The sequence below is a fragment of the Petaurus breviceps genome, unplaced genomic scaffold (genome assembly GCF_028583685.1).
Source record: "Petaurus breviceps papuanus isolate PSGF00001 unplaced genomic scaffold, PetGlider_PUasm1.0 90792, whole genome shotgun sequence".
In the NCBI taxonomy this organism is placed as follows: domain Eukaryota; kingdom Metazoa; phylum Chordata; class Mammalia; order Diprotodontia; family Petauridae; genus Petaurus; species Petaurus breviceps.
Window position 1 is genome coordinate 9,670,150 of NW_027187347.1, and position 27,124 is coordinate 9,697,273.

Below are 27,124 nucleotides of genomic sequence, written 5' to 3' on the forward strand. Positions count from 1 at the left end.
CGTCAGCTAGAATTTCTCTTGCTATCTCTCTCCTGGATTTTCTTGATATTATTACAGAAATGCTGGTGAATTTTGCTGAAGTTATTATTTCAATTACTTTCAGTTGAATTAGTTAGTCTTTTGGGTTCTTTAAGTATACAGTCATCCTATCATCTGCAAAAGAGATCATTTTATTTCTTTTTTACCTATGCTTATTCCCTCAATTCCTTTTTTTGTGTTTTATTGCTATAGCCAGGATTTCTAGTTCGATGTCAGAGAAAAGTGGTGGCCTATCGCAGGAAGTCTCCATGACAACGAGTGAAAGTTCCCTGACTCTCCCACTCCTAGAAAATGAACCTCTCACACCAGGTTGCTAGGTGGCACCATAGAGCACAGAGCACTGGGTCTGGAATCGGGAAGTCCTTGGGAACAAATCCAACCTCATCCACTTACTAGATGTGTGACTTTGGTCAAGTTACTTGGCCTCTCTCTGCCTCTGTTTCTTTACTTGTAGAATGGGGATAATAACATATCTACCTTGTAGGGTTGACATGAGGACCAAAGGAAACAGTAAAACACTTAGCACAGTACCTGGCACATCATTGTTGCTTTTATTGATGAAGCTTTTGTTTACTGCCTTTATTGTATCTATATAGAAATCTTTAATTTGCTAAGGTTCTTGGTTCAGAAAATCCAGGAATTGTCACAGAAATTTTCAGTACTATGATATGGTATAATCAGTTCCTTCTGGCAATTTATATCTCTTGCTATAAGATTCGGCTAAGTGACACAGTGGATAGAGTGCTGGGCCTGGAATCAGGAAGATGAATCTTCATGAGTTCAAATACAACCTCAGACACTTAACTAGCTGTGTGACCCTGGGCAAATCACTTAACCCTGTTAGCCTCAGTTTCCTCATCTATAAAATAAACTGGAGAAGGAAATAGAAAACCACTCTAGTATCTCTGCCAAGAAAACTCCAAATATTGTCACAAAAAGTCAGACATGACTGAAAAAAAAAGACTGAACGAGGAACATAAGAATTAAAGTGAGTAGGATCTTATAGCACAGTGCCACTCACCCCATTTACAGAACAGTCTTTGAGAGAAATCCAACCAATTAGGAGTAATTATAATCATCTTATTTCCAAACATTAAGAAAGAGATGGATTACAAGCCTTCAAAAGAAAAAAAAGGGTTCTGTCCAAAATCCACAAAGAAACTCACCCTAACACATCCATCATCTCCGGCCGTGATGACTTCTCCTTCATCTAGCATTATCTGATTAATGGGGCCAATGTGGCAGGTTCTTCGTGCATGTCGACAAAGCTCGACCTTGATGAGGCCCCCCTCCCAGAGCAGCAAATTGCCCCACTCTGAGCCTGTGAGCACCTTTCAGGCAGGGAGAGAAGAAATAAACATTCATTACTGAATATGTGGTAAGAATTATAGTTTCCTTTTAAGAAAATACTGTGCTAATAGGTTATTCCACAAATGACTGGAGTGTTTGGTTGAGCTAAGAAACTCCATGTAATGGGTAAAATGCCAACAGTGGTCCCCCACCACATACCCCATGGCCAATGCCATGTTTTAAATCAAGAGTAGAATCAGAATACCTCTCACATCATGCATTCCTTCCTATTCTCTTCTAGCTTCAACTTATTTTTCTAACTTTTTCTCTCCAGTCAATCAATCACAGAGTTGTGTAGATTTGTACTTTAAAATGTCTTTCATGAGGGGAGCAAAACCAGAAGAACATGGTACACAGTAAGAGCCATAGTGTACAATGACTGATTTTGATAGACTTAGCCTTTCTCAGCAATGCAAGGACCTAAAACAATTCCAAAAGCCTCATGATGGAAAATACCATCCACATCCAGAGAAAGAACTATGGACTTGGAATGCAGAACAACGTAGACTATTTTCTTTTTTCTTTTGTTTTATTTGCGTTTTTTTTTTTTTTGCTTTCTCATGGTTTTTCCTGTTCATTATAATTCTTCTATGCAATATGACTAATATGAAAATGTGTTTAATAGGAATGTATGTAGAGCCCATATCTGATTGCAAGCCATCTTGGGGAGGGAGTGGTAGAAAATTTAAAACTTATTGAAGTGAATGTTGAAAACTAAAAATAAATGATTTAATAAAAAATAAATAAAATGTTCATATCTTCTTTTCTATTTCCATGGATGTCACCCTAATTCAGGCCCTCATCATCTTACATTTGGATTGCTTAAACAGTCTCTTTTCTGACTTCTGACTGTACTTCTAATCCAAGGGTTCTTAACTTGGAGTCCATGGACCCCAACTGGTCTGTGGTTAGATTTCAAGGGGTTAATGAACTTGGGGTGTAGAGTGGAGAATGACATCTTTTTTTTCACTAACTTCTAATTAATTAGCATTTCCTTTGATTATTTATTTGGGTTTTTTTGGAGGGAAATTGGGGTTAAATAACTTGCCCAAGGTTACATGGCTAGTATTTTTGTGTGGGTGTTAAATGTCTGAGGCCATAACTGAACTCCGGTGCCAACACTCTACTCACTGCGCCACCTAGCCGCCCCCCTTTGATTATTTAAAAACATTATTATGAGAAGGGGTCTACACAGACCTTTCTCCAGGCCACCAAAGGGGCTCATGATACCAAAAAAGTTAAGAATTTTTGCTCTGACTCATTCTACATTCAGCCAACAGACTAATATCCCATCTGTCACTCCTCTGTCTAAAAACCTATTGAGGTTCTCAACTGTCTACCATATCAAGCATAAATTATTCTGCCTGGTCTTCCAAAGCTCTTTCTTGATGATCAGTTCCATTCTAGCTCACCTGATTTAATACTATTTCCTGCATAAATTATTTGCTCCAATCAAGTTAATTTCCTCAGTGTTCCCCATACATGTCTAACTACTTCCTTCTGCCACCATATTTCTCCTCTTGTTCTTTCATCTGAAAAGTTCTCTCTTTTTCTCTCTATGTATTCAAATACTATCAAGTCCCACTTCTTCCATGAAGTCTTCCCAGACTACTATAACTTTAATTATTGCCTTCATTAGATGAATTCCTGCTTCAACTCTCAGGGACTGTACTTGTCATTTTGTTATTTTGTTGGAGGAAGGGGAGTTGTACAATCTATTTTTTTAATGTATTATTCCATGACTAGCAAAAAAAGTTTAAAAAAAAAGTACTTAAGTTCAATTTAGTCAACCAAATTTTCAGAATTTGGCTCCATTTTTATCTCTGGGGGAGTTACATCTTCCTGAAAACTTAAGGGCTAAAATCAGAATTTGCAGCATTGCTTTTTGCAAGGTTGGCATCACAGATAATTTTTTCCACTGAAGACTGTGCCTGCAATTTGAATAGCTACCACTATGGTGGTGCTCAGATATGGTTTCCTGTAAGCACAGAATATTGATAAAGAGGTACTATAAGAATGATTTTCCACTGTTACACTATTTCCATTTTTAACAAAATTAAAATTGCTAGTTGCTAATTATAAATAGAAATGCACAATTCAGAGTTTCTAATTTGTTTTTTTAAGGATCAAAATTCTTTCATTTGATTTTGCATTCTGAACATTAAAAAAAAGGAAATAAAAATACCTATAAATGGAGATATATAATGGATTCTTCAGACCATTCAATCTAATGCCTACTTAGATACTGCCTGGTATTCACTAATTAATTGTCTCATTTGCATTAGTCTTGTCTCTCTAACTAGATTATAAACTAAAAGAGGACAAAGTAAAAACTAAGAATATTTTTAATAAGTGCACTCCTTAGGTTTTAAAAAATGCATACATGGAAATAGATGCAAAGGCAGATGATATAGGACAAATACTAAAAATGGCATGGTCCCTTCAGAATGCCATCAGAACAACTCTAAAAGACTTAGGAACTCTGCTCAACATAATAAGCAACCATGATTTCAGAGCACTCATGAGGAAACATGACACTTGCCTCCTGATAGAGAGGATATGGACTCAAAGTGCAGATTGAAACATTTTGGGGACATAGCCAAGTACCATAGAATGCCTGCTCTACTCTTCTGATGTAAACATGCTCTTTGGCTCTTCTGGATCCTTATATCTATTAGCACAGAGAATCTCCTAGGAAACAACCTCTTTACCCTGTTCACAGGAAAACAATGACAGGCATCTATATGCAAAACTATCCTTATGCAGGAGATGGGGAAAGTCTCATGGGAACCTCTTACCAGGCCCCCAGCTCTCACCAACCTAGCAATAATACTCTGTAAGTTAATAGATTTGATATGAATGTAATTAAAATCCTTGGGCAATATTTTCGTTAAAATATGGGGAAATTCATCAGGAAGAATAGGTGGATATGAATATACTTGTAATGCTGGATTTACCCTACTATATATTAATGTATATTAATATGTAATCATATGTAATAGCATCTAGAAACTCAAAGTACTAAGAAAGTCTATTGACTTTCTGAGCTTGTCCATTAATATATCTGTCTTAGATAAACACCATAAAAGGACAATGAACCAGGCTTAGAACGGATCAGTAGAAGATCAGGCTGTATTGCCTTTGGGGAATTCTTCCCTAAAACACAAGCCCATCTTTTCTAAGATCAGCACTTACAGAAATAGGTTCAAGTCATAGAATATTATAGTCTCTGAAGAATCAAAGTTGAGGATTACCAAAAGGGCAATGGAGAGGAACGTGGGGGACCTGAGTTGTCTGGAACACATAACAAATAAGGAAGAAGAGCCACTAATGCATAGGAGGGACAGCAAGATTGGAGAGAAATAGAGACACACAGAGAAAGAGACAGAGAGAGACAGAGACAGAGAGAGACAGAGACAGAGAGAGAGATTGAAACAAGAGGGCCATCAGCAGAGAAGGATCCTAATTCAAGCACTTTGGTCACTGGGTCTAGAGTACATCATGAGTGTATGTGGCAAGAACAGCCAGAGGGAGAGCTGCCTAAGGTAGAACAGCTGGAAGCAAGGAGGAGGAATTAGTGTCCAATTCAACAGGGGTGATACTGGCCTTGAGGAAGAAACAGGGACCACCAGCCTAGTGCCCACGAATCCTTAAACTGACTGAACATGGGCCCAGGAGGATGATTAGCTATGATGGAACTTACCTTGGGAAATGATGGTTAGCTCCCTATGGGAGTAACTCAAGATTGGGTTTGTATCCAAGCAAAGAAAGTTGCTTGAATGTCCTGGGTTTGGGGACTTGCCTACAGACTAAACAGATTAGGAATTCCAGGTCCTATAGGAACCATAAGACAGCCAGCCCAAATGGTGGTTGATTGAGATGAGATGAGATATGTGATACATAATATGAGGTGATATAATATGTGATATATTAATATAAGATATTGATATGATATGATACAATATGATATAAAACAATATACATTTGTTCTTTATATTTGTTTTTTCAAATATATATTTGTTCTTTTTCTTTTACAGTTATAAGCAAAAAACTATTATAATTAAACTCTGCTGTTATGATTGATTCCAATGAAATACAGCAGCAAAAAAAAAAATCAATGAGGGGGCCAGTAATCATGAGTATAACTGAATAAATCCACATACACCACAGCTGAGGCTGATGAGAGCCTGCCTCTCCCAAAGAGCTTAGGGGATAGAAGGACCTGGGGAATTATCCCTAGAGCTCTGTCAGGTGTGAGGTGATTCCCCCTCATCAATTAATATGATCGGGCACTTGGTCAGCATCCGGGCCCAGGTTAGCAAGAGACAAACTATTGCAAGACTTTACTCATGACTAACCTGAGGTAACAAAAACAGATAAAGTAATCACTATTTAATAAATGTTATTAGGGCACTTAGATACTAGTATGGAGGAAAAATTACTTTTAATAAATACCTTTCTTCCTAAATGAAAATATACTCTATAAAAGGCAAACACTTAAAAGTCCATAAAATCTTAGAAAGAAATAAGAAAAAAAGAAGAAAAGTTATTAGTGCATTATCTCAGCTATGGATTACATTTGTAACTATTCAGGAAATGGAGGCTATCTTCAAAGACAAATAGGTAAAAATGTAAAAAAAACCAACCTATTACAGAATAAAATATAGCACCCAAATATCAAATAAATAACAAAACACCCAGCAGAATGAAGAAATAATGTATAATTATATCATGTCAGGTTCTAATTTTTAAGTGATCAAAGGAGATGGATTGATTGTTTACACTGAGGAAAAAGAGAATCATCACATAAAAAAATGCATAGCTTTACTAGCAATAAAACAGCTTACAGTACCAATTACACCAACAAAAAACCAAATTAAAAGGATGCGATCACTGACAAAAAAAAGCTGGTGGCACTACATTTCCTTTTTTTCTTTTCTTTTTTTCCCCTAGAGAGCTACCTGGTAGCAAACCTGTAACAAAAATCCTTGGATCCAGAAGTTCCACTCTGGGTTATATATGCCATGTAAATAACTGAAAGGGGGTGAGGGATGGGGAATAAGGAGAAAAGTAATTTGTACAAACATGTTCCTAGCACCACCATACAGAGGCAGCTAAGTAGCACAGCAGATCAAGTGCTGGGCTTGGAGTTAGGAAGACCTGAGTTCAAATCCAGTCTCAAACACTTATTAGCTCTATGACCCTGGGCAAGTCACTTAACCCAGTTTGCTTTAACCCATTAGAGAAAGAAATGGCAAACCAAGGCATTGTCTTTGCCACAAAAACCCTATGGACAGTATGGTCCCTGTAGAGGGTCATGAAAAGTCAGAAATGATTGAATTGGCTCAACAACCACGACAAAAGGAAACACTTTAGACCCAAGGCAGATACACAATTAATGTAATTTGTGTCCTATGGATTTAATTAGGACCCTTAAGAGTTTAAGTGACTTGCTGACAGTCACACAGCTGGTGTGAACCACAGGCAGAATTTTAATTCAGGTCTTTTCTCACTCATAGGCCAGCCCATTATTCTTATCCCATGCTGGGTCTCATACACAGTGGGCACTTGTGTTTACTGGAGCAGTGGTAAATTAATATTATTGAATATTATATCACGTGTACGATTATGAATAAGATATCATTATTTAAAACTACAAGTATGTCAATACACGGAAATGCTTATATCACATAATGTTAAATGAAAGGCAGAATATAAAATAGAGTGTACACACTGATTATAACAGTGAGAAACATATGTATTCATATTAAAGACCAAAAAAAAACCTAGAGATAAATATTTTAGAGTTTAATGCTGGTTGGCTTCCTTATTTCTTCAAAGTTGCTTAAATTCATAAGAAACAGTACTTACTTTCCCATCAGGAAGTTCCATATAGCCTTCAATATCAGTTACTGCTGTTTTGCCAAATCTACCCAAAAATCCTTGTAGTTTAAGACCAGTGAATGTTAAGGCCATTATCCAGAACCTAAACACAGGAGAAGAAAAAAGAAAAAAACAATGCAAATATCCCTCAGAATAAACATTCTTTCTTATCATAGCGTTTTATTTTGACAGGTTGAAATGAAACCAGCTAAAATCTGGCTCAATTCCTGTTCTGTGGTAAAGCATATACTTTCTCTCTGAAGTTTTTTTTTTCCTTCTAAAAAATTGCAAGGGAAAAGCAGAAATCGTTGTTAAATAAGTAGTAATTATTGTAAGGAAATTAAGCTAAATATGTTCCTTTGTTTCAGTATCTATGGGAATGCCCCCTAGCCAAAGTAGATCCAAATGCCCCTTCAATCCAATGAGGATGTCCTCCCTGGGTTCCTCCATCTCTCCTTCATCAGAATCTTCCTCACGATGGCTTTACGGACAAGAGACACCAGGCAACTGCATAGTTAGTTCTATATAGAGCAAGGTGGATAATTATGCCAAAGAGCATTTGGATAATTGAGTCATTGTTAACCTGGAGCTATTCTCTGTGACCTTGTACTAGACACTAAATCTCTATGGTCCTCAGTTATAATAAAGGAGGTTGTTATAAGAAATGATTTCCAAGGTTTTTTTTAGCTTGAAATTCTATGATCTTATGGAATGGAGTGTGGTGGAAGATGTATTTAGTCCCATTTATTGTAACAAAATGAGCATTCAGTTCAAATCCTGCCTCTGGCACTTTGTGACAATGGGAAGGTTCATGTCATGCAAAAAAAAAAATAACAAAAATCATAAGATGATAACAATAGGTAGAGAAAAAGCTTTTTATAAATCTCACTGATTTGTTTTTTTCCCCAAAAATAAAAAACATAGGAATAGATGGAATTTTCCTGAACGTGGTACTGTAGCAGACCTGACTTAGGTTAGTCTGATATTTCCATCAGAATCTGAATGAAATGCAGTACTTGTGACAATCTAACGAAAGGAGGTTTACTTAGCTATAACATGAGGATACTCAGCAAGGATATAACACAGATTTAGCTGAGTGCAGCTTCCCTGATTTTGTGTTAGCTAGGCTGACCTATCAAGCCTGTAAGAATAACCCCAGCATACTCTTGGGCCAGCTTTTGCACTTAGGCCACCAGGAATCTATGCCAACAGCTCAAGCCTCAGTTCCTTGAGTCAGTTAAGTCTTAAGGATAGTTTCAATACCTTTTTTAGGGGAAAAACTAGCTTGGCCTGTATGTCAGATATTACACCAACCACAGAGTAAGCACTATCTATCTAATCAATAAAAATGTATTTTAAAAGAAATACAGGACTAGTAATCCTAGTCAAAAAACATGTTTATAAAAACTAAGAAATAAAAATTCAAAATATAAGAAAGCAATTATCTCTCTAAAGCCAAGAGCTAACCTTTCCATAGTAGAGAAATATCAGAAGCATTTCCAGTAAGATTGGAAGTAAAACAAGGATGCCCATTGCCATCATCCTTATCTGATATAGTTACGGAAATACTAGTTGTTGTAATAAAACAGTATAAAAAAACTGAGGGAATAATCATAGTCAAAGAGGGATATGCTGATGGTTTACTAGAGAACTGCAGAGATTCAACTAACAATCAATTGAAATAATAACCAGCAAAATAGCACAATGTAAAACAGACCCACAAAAATATCAGTCTTTCTGTATATGACTAACAAAACCCAACAGGAAATAGAAAAAAAGTTTAATTCCAAATGACTACAAAATATCTGGAATCAACCCACCAAGACATACTCGGAATTTATATAAATGTAACCACCAAACATTCTTTACAGAAACAAAGGAAGATTTTAATAATTGGAAAAATATTAATTGCTCATAGATAAGTTGTCCCAGTATAATAAGACTACTTAAATTTATTTATAGAGATGGCACCATGGTAACCAAACTAAAAAGTTATGTTATAGAAATATAAAATAATAATATAATTAATCTTGAGGAAGAAAAAGTCAAGAATCCCAACGCCTAGTTCTACCAGATACCAAAGTATCTTATGAAACAATACTTACCAATACTCTCTAGTATTGATTAAATAATAGAAAAAATCAATCATTTGAATAGAGTAAGTACATAAGACCAAGAATCAATCAAAAGTAGAAGCACAATGTTCAATAAGCCCAAGACACCAGTTAATGAGGCAAGAACTCCCTATTTGACAAAAACTGCAAAGAAAGCCAAAAAATGTTCTGGCAGAAATTTGCTGTAGACCAGCATCTTTCACTATAAATACCACAATAAGCTCCAAATGGATTTTGCTGTTGTTCAGTTGTTTCAATCACATCTAGCTCTTCATGACCCCATTTGGGGTTATCTTGACAAAGTTACTGGAGTGGTTTGCTACTTTCTTTTCCAGCTCATTTTACAGACAAGGAAACTGAGTCAAACAGGATTAAGTGACTTGTCCATGGTCACTCTGCTAGTAAGTATATGAGGACATATTTGAACTCAGATATTCCTGACTCTAGGTCCAGGGCTCTATCCCTATCACCTAGCTCCCCTTCCAAATGGACACATAATCTAATTATAAAAGGTGATATAATTTTAAAAATTAGAGGAAAGAGATAACTTTGTGTAATTATTGCTAGGAGGAGAATTTTTAACTACACAAGAATTTCAGGTGATCATAGAAAATAAAATGGAAAATTTCTATTACATGTAATTGAAAAACTTTAGCACAAACAAAATCTATGCAGCTAGAATTAGAAGAGAAATAGTTAACTGGGGGAAATATAGCAAATTTCTCTTATAAGGGTCTGACATCTAAGATATATAGGTACAAGTTTCAGAGGATAAAAGTAGTTTCTCAATTCTCAAAGGATAGGAATACTCCAAAAATCACCAAGAGAAATGAAAATTAAAATACCTCTAAGGTGCCATGTTAGTACCCATCAGATAGAATTGTCTGGAGAAGATGAACTGTTGGAAAGAAGAATTGTTAAAGGTGAAGTGAAAGGACAGTCACACTGATGTACTGTGGTGAAGCTATGAATTAATTTGACCATTCTGGAAAACAATTTGGAACTGAACAAAAATGCCACTAAACTATGATACTATTGCTAGTCACACATACTCACAGGGTTCAAAGACTGAGGAAAATAAACAACTGGGGAATGCTGAACAAATTATGCTTTATGAATGTAGTAGTGTATAATAGTACTATAAGAAATGATGAAGGTGATGGTTTCAGAGAAACCTGTAAAAAATGGTACGAACTGATGCAAAATGAAGTGAGCAGAACCAGGAGAACAATTTATACAAAAACAGAAATACTGTAAAGACAAAAACATCTTTGAACGACTTAGAAACCCTCATCAACAGAGTGACCAACTATAATTCCAGAGGACTCATGATGAAACATACTAACCACTTCCAGAAAAAGAGGTGGTGGACTCAAAGTACATATTGAGGCTTAATTTTTTTTAATATAGTCAATGTAGGAAATTGTTTTGCTTGACTATACATGTTTGTATTAGGCTTTGACTATACATGTTTGTATTAGGCTTTGTTTTTCTTGCTTTCTAAAAGAGGGTGGAAGTGAGATGGGAGGGGGAGAATGTAGATCTGAAAATAAAATTGAAATAAAAAAAAACCTGAGGGAAATGACCTATTTGTAAGAAAATATTTATAGCAATACTTTTTATTGTAGAAAATAAGTGGAAATAAAGTAGGTTCCCAATGATTGGGGAATAGTTGTGGTATATGAATGTAATGGAATATTTTTACAACATAAAAAATAACAAATATAACAAATTTGGAAAAACAGGGGAAATTTTTACGAACTGAGGCACAGTAAAAGAAGTAAAACAATTTACACAGGGGTGTCCAGGTAGCACAGCGAGTAAGAGCACCGGCTCCAGTGTTGAGAAGACCTGGAGATCGAATCCCGGGCTCAGACACTTAGCACCTACCCAGAAACACCTGGCCGTGTAACCTTGAGCACGTTACTTAACCCCAATTGCATAGGGGCGGCCAGGTGGCTCAGCGAGTAAGAGCACTGGCTCCAGTGTCGGGATGACCTGGATCAAATCCGGGCTCAGATACTCAGCACCACACGCAGAAATAACTGGCCGTGTAACCTTGAGCAAGTTACTTAACCTCGATTGCTAAAAAAAAAACAACAAAAAACAATTTACACAATGATTCCTATAATGTAAAGGAAAACAACCTTGAAAGGCTATAGAACTCTGATCAATGCAGTAAAGCCATCATGCCTTCAGAAACTGGTGATGAAGCATGTGTCCACCTCTTGGCAGAAAGATGATGGACTAGAGGTACAAAATGAGACATTTTCAGACATGGTCAATGTGTTAAATTATTTTGCTTGACTATACATATTTGTTATAAGGGAGGATTTCTAATTGGGGAGAGAAGTTAGTGTACAGTGATAGAGATACAAAAGGAAAATAACATCAATTAAGTATTTTAAAAGTACAAATTAAAAAATGAAGCTCAGAAGGGGACATAATGCCGCAGTTTTGTTACTATGGTGCAAAATTTGATATACATTTTAAAGAGCAAACTATAGTTTCACATACAATCAAATTTTTTTCTTTATATGCTGAAACGTCCATCTTTGTTGATAATCACATAATAGAAAAAAACATTTTGAAAATTGTCCCAATTTTTAGTTCCCCTTCTGTTTGAATCTCTCTTATTTCAAACCCTGCCCACCCTCCAACTCATTAAGTGACTATTTTAGTTTGTTGTTATTTACTGAGGGGGGAAGTGGATGCTTTTAAATATAGCTGCTTCCCTTTAGCTCTGTCTTTCACTTAAAATGATAGGAAGGGTAAGTCAGAAAATTTTCATTTGAATAGTAAAACTTTTATGAAAATAGTCATTATGAATTTTTGTACTCTGTCTACATTAAGTGACATATCTCTACAATGAACAAGATTAGGTTTTTCCTAGCTAAGAAAGTTCATGGGTTGCCTGGTGTTCTTTACTATGCTAACTTAACATGTCAAATTTTGAATACAACCTTTGCCTTTTCCATGTCCTGTTTTCAGACATCTACTGATAAGTGAATAGATCAGGTTGAAAATGTTACAATTCAACAATTCAGAAAACATTTGTTAATGGCTTGCTATGTTCAAGGCACTGTATTGTATTCAATTGTGTATATTGTCTTCTCGTGTTTATTCTTTCTACTTAATCTGAGGTTGTTTTTACCTTTTTTCTCTAACTCAGTAGATCTTAGCCTAAGACCTGAAAACTTGGCCATCTTTTTTTGAAATAAATTTTGAAAACTGTATTTCAGTATCATTGCTTCCTTCGCAAGCCTGTGTATTTTATTTTTTGCATTTAAAAAACATTATTCCAAGAAGAGGTCTTTTGGCTTCACTAGAACACCCACCATGTACATAACACAAAAATGGTTAAGAACCCCCGAGCTCTGCCTAGTCAATGGACTGGACACACTAAACTCTTGGTTGCACAGAATCAATTTCTGTTTTGGGATTGAAGTGCATTTCTCCAAGCCCTGCCCAGTGCCTTTTTTCTCTCTTCACTAGTCCTTTAAAGTAAGCCAAAAGCCTTTGGCCTCTTCCATTTCTTCAAAGCTGAACCCTATTTTTGCTATATTTCTCTGTTCCTGTAGTCACTTGGCATCAAAGTATCTGCTGAGTTGATTTGCAAGATACCATCAAGTTCTTTGTAACATTTCTCTACCTCTTCATCATCTGTAAGTAGATATTTGTGCCTTCTATCTTCATAGTGGTCTTTTTATATACATATACTTATGAGGCCACCAAGTGTTCCCTTGTATCTCTCTTTGGTTTCTTTTTTTTTTTTTTTGCACGATGACACTAGCTTCTCCAGCTCTTTTCTTTTTCCAAGGAAAACCCAGCTACCATTTTTCCACTTTGCAGCAACTTCCTATCGTAAATGTCAGCATCCTCCAGTTCTTCCAATAATATCAATCTGCTGGTCCTTAAGACAAAGATCTCACATTTAAATTCATATTTGTAGATGGTTTAAAACCCCTCCCCTAATTCTCTCTGCTTTTCAGGTATTCTACCACATCATCATAGAAGAGAAGGGGAACCATCAACCCAGCATATAGGACAGAGGGCCATTTTGGATTCTTTTTTTATCTCACAGCTTTCCATAAACAAAAGATTAAACAGAAGTGGCCAACATACTGATGGTGAGCCTTTCTGTGCTTGGCTTGCTTCATTTTTGGATAGTAGACTCAATCCATCATCAGGACCATTACTTGAAGCCTTTCCAGCTTAAAAGAACCTGCCAGAATTTACACTCCACTGGCACTCTTCCCTTTCACTTCCCTGGAGATAGACCCCCATTATTTTTCTGTCAAATGCATTATAGCATAAGCACTCAATTATGGAATGCATATCCTTTTCTACACCAGTTCCAATAAAACTGAAAGCATAAATTATACAGATTAGAAGATTTATGGGTATCCAGTTTCAGTTTATTCAATAAAGTCAGTTACTATTTTAAATTTAAACAACAACAACAAAGGAATCCCTTTCCATTATCTATTCCTTAATTTCTCTTCCAACTTCTATTTTTTTCCTCGATGCCTCATACTTGTCACTGTCTCTTCTTGTTCACTCATTCCAAGTGCCTTCTGAGACTGAGTCATTAACTCCATGCCTTAGTCCCTGCAGGATCAAGACCCATTTCTGTCAGGACTCTCAATCTGATCCTTTGATTGCAAGTATAAACTGAAATCCTGAAGCCTCCTGAAGCTTGATTCAGTTGGTATACATTAGATGATAAAAAATGGAAATTGGAAGGGACCTTAACATTCATCTAGTCCAACTCATTCATTTTCCAGATCAAGAAATTAATGCCCAGAAGTTAAGTGAATTGCCCAAAGTCACACAGGTAATAAGTGGCAGGATTGAGATTTGAACTCAGATCTTATGACTCCAGTTTCAAATTTTCACTATTACCTACTTGCCTTCCTGTATTCTGTCCACAGAAATTTCCTGGGTAGATTTTCCTCTCCTCTGGGCTAATAGTAGCCTTGGTCTGAAACTTCAATCTCATTGATATCCTTGGTTCCTTTTTTTCCTAGTGACTTGATTTTCCCAACCCCTTTAGTTTCAAACAAATCATCCAGGATATAGTACTCTTTCTGTTCCTCTAGAAGTTCTTATGTCCTTTACAATTTTCTTATCAATATGATCATCTCTCCCCCATCCTTAAAAAGCCTTCATTTGCTACCATCGACTCAAGTTATCATCCTGCCTACCTCTTCTCCCTTTCACAAACTCCTAGAAAAAGCTGTTTGCACATAATTTCCTTACCTTTCACTCAATTCACTTCCCAAACCCAGCACTGAAAATAAATTGCTCTGTCCAAGTTCACCAATAATTTATATATTTGCTAAATCCAATGGCTTTTTTTCCAGCCTTCATCCTTTACCTCTCTTCAGCACTTGACATTGTTGACCATCTCTTCAGCCAAGATACTCTTTCCTCCCTAACTTTTCATACCCTGTCTGAATGAATGATTGATCCATCTCAGTCTCCGTGGTGGCAGCACTATTTCTCTCTCTCTCTCTCTCTCTCTCTCTCTCTCTCTCTCTCTCTCTCTCTCTCTCTCTGTCTCTCTCTCTCTCTCTCTCTCTCTCTTTCTCTCTCTCTCTCTCTGTCTCCTCCCTCCTAAATCTACATATTTATCCCTCTAGTCCTACATTTCCAATGGCTTGCCTGACATATCCACCTAGATGTCCCATAAGCATCTTAAATTCATTTTTCTAAATTTCTAAAAACAGAATTCATTTCTCCTAAGTGTGCAATTCCTCCTAATATCCTTTCATATAACCATGGTACCACCATTCTTCTAGTCACCCAGGTTCACAACATAGTTTATACACTCTATAATTGACAATCACATCTCTATACTCTCCCTTACTCCCCCAATCAATCAGTTGACAGGAACTGTCACTTCTTTCTCTGCAACATCTCTCACATCTATTCCCTTCTCTTCTCACCATCCTAGGTCAAGCTCTCATCACCTCTTACCTGAACAATTGCAATAACCTCCTACCTAGGCTTCCTGTTTCCAGTCTCGCTTCTTGCCAATCTGTTCTCTAAATAGCTGGCAAACTGATACCTTTTAAAACACAGGATTTGGTGGTGTTTTTTTTTCACTTTTTATATGAATCATTTATTTTCATGCATAAAGGATACACAAATATTCACATTAATTGGATGGCAATTTCAATTTGTTAAATTATCTTCTATAATCCATGTCTCCAGGTGGGAATAACCCTATGTGTTTTATGCAGAAGAAGCCTGTTACAGGACCTCTCTCTTTTGTGTGTTCTTTCCATTCTTTGATGGATGGATCCTAACAGTTTCAACCTTTTCTCTTAATTTTGCCAATCTTATTTCTTTTTCTATCTTTCCTTTTCTCTCCAGAATTTTTTATTCAGGTTTACATAAATCTCCCTCTTGAAATCTAATCATTTCATTTATAGCCATTTTCTTCTTTCTTCCCTTTTAGTTTTCTCCCTCATCTTCCTTTCAAGTTTCAACAATTCTTCCTCTTCTTTCTTCTATCAAGTTTATTTTTCTAGCAGTAACTTTAGGTGAAATTGGAACTGATGTTCTCTTTTTTTTTCTTTTTCCTCTTCTACTCTTAATTAAGATGCTTTTCTAAATAAAAATTCCATAATTTCCTTCTTTTTACAGGGTTCAAAGGCTAATTTCTGTTTCTTTCTTTGCTTCTCTTTTTGTTTTGGGGAATCTTCTTATTAAAGATCATTAGTCATGAGTACTTCCTCTGACTTTTTTTTTTCAATATCTACCTCTCTTTTTTTTCTTTTGGCTTTTTTTGTTTTCCATTTCTGAAGCTTCTTTTTTCCTCCCTTCTAAAGGCAGAAATTTTTGATACTATTTCTCATGTAGTTGAACTTTATCTTTGGTTCTTCCAGGCAGATACACAAGAACTTCTTTCACATAGCTGGGCTTCCCTTATTATATGCTTATTTCTCATAAAGCACAGGTTTGAGGTGGATCCCTTGCAACAAGGACTGGTGAAAATACAAGAGCTCACCTTGCTATAGTATCTCAGCTTTACAAAGTGCTTTCCTACAAGTCTCTAAGTTAGATAGTATATTATTAGTAGTAGTATTATCATTCCCATTTTACAATCATAGAACTGAGATATTTAGAGAGGTAAGGCGACTTGTCTGTGGTTACACAGCTAACTGAAATGTAAGTCTCCTAAATCTCTCTAAATCCAGGGGCTCTTCCTACCACACCTTCCCATAAGCCAGGACACTGGTAGCCAACAGAGTTTACTATTTGTGGAATTATGAAGAAATCTTTCTTCTTGTCTATAAGTTTGCTAGCAGTCTTTGATCAGTAAGTCAAAGTGATTTTGCTAAAGGGTAAATCCAACCATGTCACCCACCACCCACCCCCTACTAAGTTAACTCCAATGACTCCCCATCATCTCTAAGATCAAATGCAAAATGCTCTGTTTGGCATTCAAAGCCCTTCATAACCCAGCCTGCTCCTACCTTTCTAGTCTTCTTAAACCTTCTTCTTCCCCATATATTCTTCCATCCAGTGACACTGTCTTCTTGGGCTATTGCACAAATAAGACACTCTTCTTGGCTCCAGGAATTTTCTTTCTCATGTTTATTCCCTCTTTCTGCCTACTGTTTTTCCTGACTTCAAGTGCCAACTAAAATCCCATCTTCCCAACTTCTCTTAATTCTAGTTTCTTCTCTCTTTAATTATTTCCTATTTATCTTTCATATAGCTTGTTGGGATGTATTAGTTTGTTTTCATTCCCAATTAGATTGTAAACTCTTTGAAGGCAAGGACCATCTTTTTCCTCTTTTTGTATCCTAGTACTTTGCATGCTGACCACCCTCTCCTCCAAGATACTTTCTGTTCTTTGTGTTTTCATGGCACTGCTATCTCCTGGTTCTCCTACCTGTCATACCTTTCCTTTGCTGGATCCAGCTCACAACACCTAAATATGTGTGTGTGTGTGTGTGTGTGTGTGTGTGTGTGTGTACATGTACTCTAAAACTCTATCCTCTCCTCTTTTCTCTCTAGGCCCACTCACATGGAAACCTCATCAGTCACCAAGGGCTCAATTACCATTGCAGATGATTCCTATTTTGCCTTAGTCTTTCTCTTGAACCCCAGATCCACATCTCTGCTATTGGACATTTCTAACTAGATGCCCTATAAGTACCTGTAATGGGAATGTAAATTTTAAAGATCTTCCCTGCCCCTAGGCTAAAATGCACCTGGAGCCTGGGGTGGGAGGCTTGTTTTTCAGTAGATACTTTTTGATTGGCCAGTGGGTCCAAAAGGTTGTTACATTCTCTGAGCCAGGAGAAGGCTATATAAACCCTGATGTGAGGCTTTGTTTTGGGGCTCACTTTGAGAAGTGTTCTGTGATTTGATCTGGATTCTGGGAAGCTGTTGTCCAGAGCCCCCCAGCTTTGAAAAACCCAGATGTTGAAACCCAGATGTTGATTTGGTATGGATGTAATGGTTGGACAGTTTGGAAATCTGTCTACTTAATCTGTTTCTGTCTTGATAATTCTGTCTGTATATTCTGAAGTTCGGGATGCTGACCTCTTTCCCCTGAACTAGGTAAACGATATATGTTTGACTGATTAAAGTAAGCTTGTTAACCCATTTTGAGTTGCTTTCCTTTGTCAAAGCAGATCCAAGAACCTGTGTTGGCAGACACCCTGGGGACGCTGGGGTGCTTGCTGCTATAGTACCTCAAATGCAGCATGTCAAAAACAAAACTCATCTAAAACAAAACTCATCCTTACCCCTCCCTGTTATAGTCAAGGACACCACCATCCTTCCAGGCCCTTAGGTGTGTGGGCTCCTCCTTGATTCCTCACTCTCAGCTGCCAAAATCTTGTCACTTCTGTCCCCACATCTCTCACATATAACCCCTTCTCTCCAGGTGCTGGCCAGCACACTCTGGTCATCTCTCATCTGAACTATCTCAACAGCTTCCTATTTGGTTTTCCTACCTCAAACCTCTCCCCTGTCCAATCCATCCTCTACACTGACTTTTCCTAAAAAGGGTATTTTCCTAAAGAGTAGGTGTAACCATGTTGCCCCCCAACTCAAAAAATTCCTGTTGCTTCTAGAGTTAAATAGAAATTCCTCTATTTGACATTTAAAGTTCTTCACAACCGGGTCCCTTCTTCACTTTCCAGGCTTTACACGTTGCTCCTCTCTATTCAGTCTGCAATATGGCTTTGCTGGCCTAGTGCTACACACAGCCTGTCTCAGTGCCTTGGAAATACTAATTCTCCATGCCTGGAATGGACTCCCTCCTCCCCTCCCCTCCACCTCTCATAATCCCCAATTTCCTTCAAGGCTCTGCTGAAGCACTGCCTTCTCTATGACACCTTTCCTGATCCCCCTAGCTGCTAATGTGCCCTCTCCCAACATGACCTTGTATTCATTGAGCATATATTATGTATGTATATATACATATATGTATACAGGCACATGTTGTATACTCTGTCATAATGTAAGCTACTTGAGGGTAGGAACTGTTTGTTTCACTTCTGTCTTTCTATCTGTAGTCCTTAGCACAGTGCATGGCATATTTAAATGCTCATTTATTATTGACTGATTGATTTTAATATACTAAATAAACATCTCAGGTGGTAAAGATTTCCTTGAAGGTATAGTACTGAATTAGATGACTTCTTTCCATGTCTTTCTAAGAGTCTAATTTTAAAAGTCATATTACCTATTAGCAGGAAAAAAAATAACACATTTTAAAATAATCCAAAGATTAACTGGAAAAACAGATTCCCAGCTCCAAGAGCCTTTCATAAGGCATCCCTCCTGATCTCCACTCTCAGCTGGATGTGCCAATCACTTAACCTACTTGATGTGACCTGATCCTGCTGTGGTAAGTTGCTCTTCATTTTCAGGGTTGAAGGTGACCTTAAAAACGTCCTGGGAAAATGCTTTTGTCCTCAGAATTGGATGTTCTTCTTTCCAATTCCAGACTGTTATTGTGTAATCAGGGTAGCCACCCACAGTAGCCAGCAATGAACCATTAAAATTAAAACTTGCATATGCATAGGCTTCATCAGTCCCTCCTGGAAGAATAAATAGTAATTAGGAAGGAATAAACTGTTTTTATACTACATAAACAGGAAAATTTTTTACATATATATTTTTTTCAGGATCTCTCTATTGACCATATTGATCATAACTCTTGATCATTTATATTAGAGAAGGGAGAATCGGACAAGCATTTATTCAGCACCTACTGTATACCAGACACTATGCTATACACTATCACTTTTTTCAGAATTTATTTATTTATTTTTAGTTTTCAACATTCATTTCCACAAGATTTTGAATTCCAAATTTTCTCCCCATCTTTCCCCTACAACCCACTCCAAGATGGCAAGCCTACTGAATGTCGCTTCCCCCAGTCTGCCCTCTCTTATATCCCCCCCAACCACCTTCCCCCTTACTTTCCTGTAGGGCAAAATTGATTTCTATACCCCATTGCCCAAATACTATAACTTTTGACAGAGAAAGAAGAAAGCATCGAGTATTATCCAGAATTATATATAATCTGAATCACTGCCTTTGACTTAAGAAAGCATAGGATTCATTTTTATTAGTAGAATACTATGTTTTATTTGGGAAAACATAAATTTTGTTGGTATTCACTGAACCCACATGTCAGTTTACACAGAGGAGGCACAAGGTAGCAGGGACATAGAACCCAGGATTAAAACTTTGCTGTAGATACACTGCAAAATGAAACTACAGAATTCTGAACATCCCATGCTCAGAATCAACTCATTGGGAACAAAGGGGCCAAGACATTACATTTTCTGCTGTATTCTGTCACCTTTAACATTTAGGTCAGAGTTTATGTTTCAAGTTTCACTGAACTCACCTCGGAGGATTCTGTAGGGTCTCAGTAAAGGATAATCATAGATGATAACATTTGGATAGAATCCTTTCTCAGCTACCACAAAGTATGTTTTATCTGGGTGAACCTGTAAAAATAGAAATTCTCTAATTCACCAGAATCAAATTCTTCTGTATGCAACTGTCACTTTAACGCATTATTTATCATGAGTAATTTTACGCAATTCAAGCTTTTGTTGTTAGGACCATGCACAAAAATAGGCATTTCATAAATATTTCTTAACAATAATGAATACTCTGATTTCAGCTAAAAATAAAGTTGTGCTAACTTGGAGTTTTTTCTTGGACATACATAGATAAGTATGTCAACATGTATTTTTATATGAATAAATGGAGTAGTTATTGGTTTAACTCGATACTATATGACATGGGGTATAAGCTGACCCAATGTCTAGGACAAATTAAATTTTTCTATATAAAAAATGTAAGGTTTTTTTTTTTTTGCTTTTTTTTGGAGGGCAATTGGGGTTAAATGACTTGCCCAAGGTCACACAGCTAGTTTTTGTGTGTGCATGTGTTAAGTGTCTGAGGCCAAATTTGAATTCAGGTCCTCCTGACTCCAGGACCGGTGATGTATTCACTGCACCACTTGGTTGCCCTAAAAATGTAAGTTTTAATACATGTTTAATCCCTTTAAAAACTCCCCTCTACATAAATATCACTTTTGATAAAGTTCCCCTTTTCCAGACAAAGGCAAAGAAACTGAATGAAGGAGACACAGTTGGTGCTTAACTGGATGTGAAACAAAGCACCAATAATGTGCTCAGAATAAATGTAAAGGGGCAGCTAGGTGGCGCAGTGAATAGACAACCAGCCCTGAAGTCAGCAGGACCTGAGTTCAAATTTGGCCTCAGACACTTAATACTTACTAGCCGTGTAACCTTGGGCAAGTCACTTAACCCCCAATTGCCCTGACTTCCCCCCTCCAAAAACAAACAAAAGAATGAATGTAAACTTTTCAAATGAAATTTTATTATTTTGATGGATCCTTATATTGATTTTTGTTGGTTTTGTCATTTTGCAAAGCTAATACTGGAACTGATGAAAGCAGAAAAATTGTAGGTTTCCTCAGACACTTCCCAGAGAAAGGGAATCCAATGAAAAATACATTTGTAACAATGGGAGTACTACCTTTTTGCATATATTGGACCCCTAGAAACTCAAGGCTCTCCTATGCCCAATTCTAGGTCTGTATTCCAAAGAGATCATAAAAATTGGAAAAGGATCCACACGTACAAAAATATTTTAGCAATTCTTTTTGTGGTGGCATAGAATTGGAAACTGAGGAAATATCCATCAATTTGGGAATGCCTAAATAAGTTGTGGTATATGAATGTAATGGAATACTATTGTGCTATAAGGAATGATGAGCAGGTGCATTTCAGAAAAACCTGGAAAGACTTACAATAAACTTATGCTGAGTGAAGTGAGCAGAACCAGGAGAACATTGTACACAGTAACAGCAACATTGTGAGATGATCAACTATGAATGACTTAGCCCTTCTCAGCAATACAGTGATCTAAAGTAATTCCAAAGGACTCATGATGGAAAATGCTATTCTCTTCCAGAGAAAGAACTGTGGTGTCTGAATGCAGATCAAAGCATGCTATTTTTACTTTATTTTTTCAAGGTTTTTTTTTCTTTTGTTCTCTTTCACAACATGACTAATATGGAAATATGTTTTATATATTGCATATATATATATAACCTATACCAAATTGCTTACCATTTTAGGGAGGGGAGAGAGGAGGAACTGGGGGAAAAAAGAAGAAAATTTGGAACTCAAATTTTTTTAAACAGATGTTAAAAATTGTCTTTATATGTAATTGAAAAAATAAAATTTTGTTTTAAAAAATAAGCTCAAGGTTCTCTAGGCATCCTAGGTTCAACATACTACATGGGTCCACATCTACCCCCAAACCATAGCTTAGGAGTCCCCATGATGTTTTTGCTGTTCCACAGACACAATTTGTTCAAAGCAGAAGCATTTAATGAAGGAGCACAGTAAATGTGTCAATAAAACATTCCTCCCATAAACCTGTGGTATAGTCTCTTATAAAAATATACACTATCAGTTGGAAAAGTGGGCACACATAAAGATCACATATGAGGGGCATTTCCATAATGAAAATGTAGAGCCAGATCATCTGTACAGAACCATAGAATAAGGCACAGAATCATTACAAAATAACAAATGAAAAGATCACAAAAAGGTAGTCAAACTATGAGTAATTGACAACCCTATGAAACTACGAAAAAATAATGAAATATATCTAGCCCCTTATGACAGAGTACACATTTTATGTTTTTTTTTTCCTTTATCACAATGAAGAGTGGAATAAAATTACTATGGTATAAAGATAAATCATCAAAAGATCTTTTAATTTAAATTTTAAAAAGAAGAAAATTCTGCTAACTTCATACAGGGGCATGCTCTCCCACTGACTCCACATTACCATCTCTGCTGAGCTATGTACTATTGCTGTCACCTGCTAGGATCCTTTCTCTGATAAACCATGATCTTTTGTTCTCTGCTGTATTGCTACGGCTTCTGCTTGTTTTCTACTGGGCCAGTACTGCCATCTGCAGGCTCTCTACTGGGCCACTTCTGTCATCTGCTGATTCTCTGCATATTTGTGCCTGTCTTCTGTTACTACTACATAGATGAACTGTAACTACTTATAACTAACTTGTAACACAGATAACTGCACTATATAGTCTATTCTCTATGGGTCCATGTTTACAACTCTTTTGTTAGCATAGCTCAGAGCCTTAGGGCTATTTCAGTTCTATTATGAGTCAGACTCACAGCTATATCAAGCCAGTAAAACTGAAAATTGTTGTTCAGGTGATATCTTTTGTGTGCATTGATGCAATTCTCCCAGACCTGCTTGATATTTAGGCTGCTGTGAGTACATTAGTTTCACTCCCATCACATCCCTGGAGACAAACACTAAGGATATGCAGATTACCCTGGAGCTTCACTTAGCCAAACTGGAGGGGGCAGGGTGAAGTTTTTGTCCTGAATTTCTACAGAAATCGTCAAATTGCTGTTCTCAATACAATGGAACACTGACAAGATAACTACTTCCTTCTGTAAATCCTAGCTAAGTTTATTAACAATGTCTCAACCAAGCAGAACCTATTCTATACTAATAATGATTTCTACTTTTTCACCTAAAACCCACCTCAGATCTGTTGATGATCTTTGCTTTCATTCATTAGGGTGACTAATTATGTGATCCGTATCCACCTTATCCAACAACTTAAGAAAGTCAAATAGGCTTAAAGGACAAAATTAACTTCCACCAAAGAGTCAGTTACCTATCTACTATAAAATCAATTTTAAAATCAATACTGACATAAATAAGTCTAACCAAGGCAGCAAATAGGATTATCACCTCTTTATTCCTGCTATCTATGCTTCTCTTAATGTAACCCAACATCACAGTACCTTCTCTGGCTTCTGTAACACACAGTTAACTCACATTGAGCTTTTAATTCACCAAAATTTCCAGATTTCAACTGGAAAATGATTTTAAACCAGTTCCTCTAACTTCAGAGAATGCAGTTTCCATTATGCCATGGAAGGAAGGGGAAGATCATGATCTATGATTTCACTGGCATAAGAAACTCCCTGAAAAGAATTTCTCTTTACCAAGGTACATCACAGAGTTGTCTGGGAATATTAAAAGGCTGAATGACTTGGCCATGGTCACACAGTCAGTGGAAGAATGAGACGAGATATGATCCCCATTCTTCCTGAGTCTGAGGCTAACTCTCTATCCATAACACCAAATTGCCACTAAATGCCATGGATTATGAGAGACCAGTAGCAAAAGGGACAGCCAAGCAAATCCTGTGACTATCAACTATCTAAGGGTAGTCATTCATATGTAACAATGAACATTAGGCCAATATTGTAATATATATAAATAGCACTGGTTCTGCAGTCAAGAAGACTTGGGTTCAAATCCTGCCTCTGATTCCTACTACCTTTGTTACTTTGGGCAAGTTATTTAACATTCTTGGGACTGACTTTCCTCGTCTGTAAGATGATGACTTCTGAATTCTCTTCCAGGTTTAGATCTATTATTGTTAATCCTGTCCTTCATTTTCTTTTTTTTTCTCCCCCCCCCCAATTAATCTTTTATTTATTTATTTTTAGTTTTCAACATTCATTTCCACAAGATTTTGAGTTACAAATTTTCTCCCCGTCTTTCCCCTACCTCAACCCCAAGATAGTGATCCTACTGAATACACCTTCCCCCAATCTGTTCTCTCTTGTATCCTTCCCCATTCCCCCCAACTTTCTAGTAGGGCAAGATGGATTTCTATACCCCAATGCCTGTATATCTTATTTCCCAGTTGCATGTAAAAAACAATTTTTTTAAACAATTGTTTTTAAAACTTGGATTTCCAGATTCTTTCCCTTCTTCCCTCCTCACCCACCCCCATTGGGAAGACAGGCAATTTCATATAGGTTATACATGTGTAGTTACGCAAAATGTTTCCATAGTAGTTATATTGTGAAAGACTAACTATATTTCCCTCCATCCTATCCCGCTCCCCACTTATTCTGTTTTCTACTTTGACCCTGTCCCTTTTCAAAAGTGTTTGCTTCTAACTACTCTCTCCCCCAATCTGCCCTCCCTTCTATCATCCCTTCTCTTATTTCCTTTCCCCCTAGTTTCCTGTAGGGTAAGATACCCAATTGAGTGTATATGTTATTCCCTCCTTAAGCCAAATCAATTGTAAGGTTGACCCATTCCCTTTCACCTTCTTGCTCTTCCCCTCCATTGTAACAGTTTTGTCTTGCCTCTTTTATATGAGATAATTTACCCTATTTCATCTCTCCTTTTCTCCTTCTCCCAATATATTCCCCTCTCGCCTCTTAATTTTATTTTTTAGATATCATCCCTTCATATTTAACTGATCCTGTGCCCTCTATGTATACATGTACATACATATATACATACTCACATATGTATTTATATGCACATATACCCTCCTATGTAAACATATATATGTATGTATACATATATATACCCTTCAACTATCTTCATACTGAGAAAAGTCTCATGAGTTACAATTATCATTTTTCCATATAGGAATGTAAATAGTTCAACTTTAATAAGCTCCTTATAGTTTCTTTTTACTGTTTACCTTCTCATGCTTCTCTTGCTTCTTGTATTTGAAAGTCATATTTTCTGTTCAGCTCTGGTTTTTTTCATCAAGAATACTTGAAAGTCCTCTATTTCACTAAATGACCATATTTTTCCCTGAAGTATTATACTCAGTTTTGCTGAGTAGGTGATTCTTGGTTTTAATCCTAGCTCCTTTGACCTCCGGAATATCATATTCCAAGCCCTTTGATCCCTTAATGTAGAAGCTGCTAGATCTTGTGTTATCCTGATTGTGTTTCCACAATACTCAAATTGTTTCTTCCTGACAGCTTGTAATATTTTCTCCTTGACCTTGACCTGGAATTTGGCTATGATATTCCTAGGCGTTTTCTTTCTGGGATCTTTTTCAAGAGGCGATTGGTGAATTCTTTCAATTTATATTTTGCCCTCTGGTTCTAGAATATCAGGGCAATTTTCCTTGAGAATTTCTTGAAGGATGATTTCTAGGCTCTTTTTTTAGTCATGGCTTTCAGGTAGTCCAATAATTTTTAAATTATCTCTCCTGGATCTATTTTCTAGGTTAGCGTTTTTTTCCAATGAGATATTTCACATTGCCTTCTATTTTTTCATTTGTTTGGATCTATATTATAGTATCTTGATTTCTCATAAGGTCATTAGCTTCCATTTGCTCCAATCTAATTTTTAAGGAACTCCTCTTCAGTGAGCTTTTGAAATTCCTTTTCCATCTGGTCAATTTGGCTTTTTAAGGCATTCTTCTCCTCATTGGCTTTTTGGGCCTCTTTTGCCATTTGAGTTAGTCTATTTTTTAAAGTGTTATTTTCTTCAGTATTTTTTGGGTCTCCTTTAGCAGGCTGTTGACTCATTTTTCATTATTTTCTTGCATCATTCTCATTTCTTTTCCCAATTTTTCCTCCACTTCTCTTACTTGATTTTCAAAATCCTTCTTGAGCTCCTCCATGGCCTGCAATCAGTTTATATTTTTCTTGGAAGCTTTTGATGCAGGAGTTTTGACTTTATTGTCTTCTTCTGGTTCCATGTTTTTGTCCTTTTTGTCCCCAAAAAAGGATTCTATGTTCTGATTGTGCTTCCTCTGCTTGCTCATCTTGACAGCCAATTTATTTGACTTTTGAGCTCTTTGCCACGGTAGAATTCTGCTTCCAGAGTGCAGACAGCTGTGTCCCAAATTGCTGGGTTCTTGCAGTTGTTAGAGCAAGGAGGAGGGTGCCCTCTTTACAGCCACCACAAGCTCTGGCATACTGGTCACACACCCCAGTACCACCACCCAAGACTGCAACCCAGATCCAAGCAGGTCAAAGCAAGAGCAATTACCCTCTGAATGGTTGCTTGGTCTCCCTATGATCTGCAGGCCAGGAGCTCTGTAGGCCTCCACCACCTCTTGCCCCAGGGGCAGGGGCCAGACCACATTCTTTCAACACCCAGTTCCAGCAGAGTTCCCCTCTGACCTTTTACTTTCTCTTTAGCGTTCATGGGTTGAGAAGTCTGGAAACTGCCACAGCTGACAGTGATTCACTCTCCTGAAGTCTGCTCAGGCCACCCCAGGTCTGGCCCCTCATGGATTCTGTCCTTCATTTTCAAAGAAGAACAATGACATCATGATGTAGGGGTCAAGATACAGTGTATTTGGCTGTTGTTGATCAGTCCAG

At 37.0% G+C, this 27,124-nt stretch overlaps 1 protein-coding gene across 1 annotated transcript in view; it reads right to left on the reverse strand.

Annotated features, from left to right (window-relative positions):
• The window catches only part of CFAP44 (cilia and flagella associated protein 44), a 138,902-nt gene that overhangs the window by 80,181 nt on the left and 31,597 nt on the right, over positions 1-27,124 (reverse strand). Inside the window, exons 5-8 of the mRNA XM_069069874.1 lie at positions 20,278-20,380; positions 19,243-19,459; positions 7,261-7,375; positions 1,206-1,370 (exon numbers count right to left, since the gene is read on the reverse strand). Coding sequence (XP_068925975.1) covers positions 1,206-1,370; positions 7,261-7,375; positions 19,243-19,459; positions 20,278-20,380 — 600 coding nt within the window. The remainder of the gene's footprint in view (positions 1-1,205; positions 1,371-7,260; positions 7,376-19,242; positions 19,460-20,277; positions 20,381-27,124) is intronic.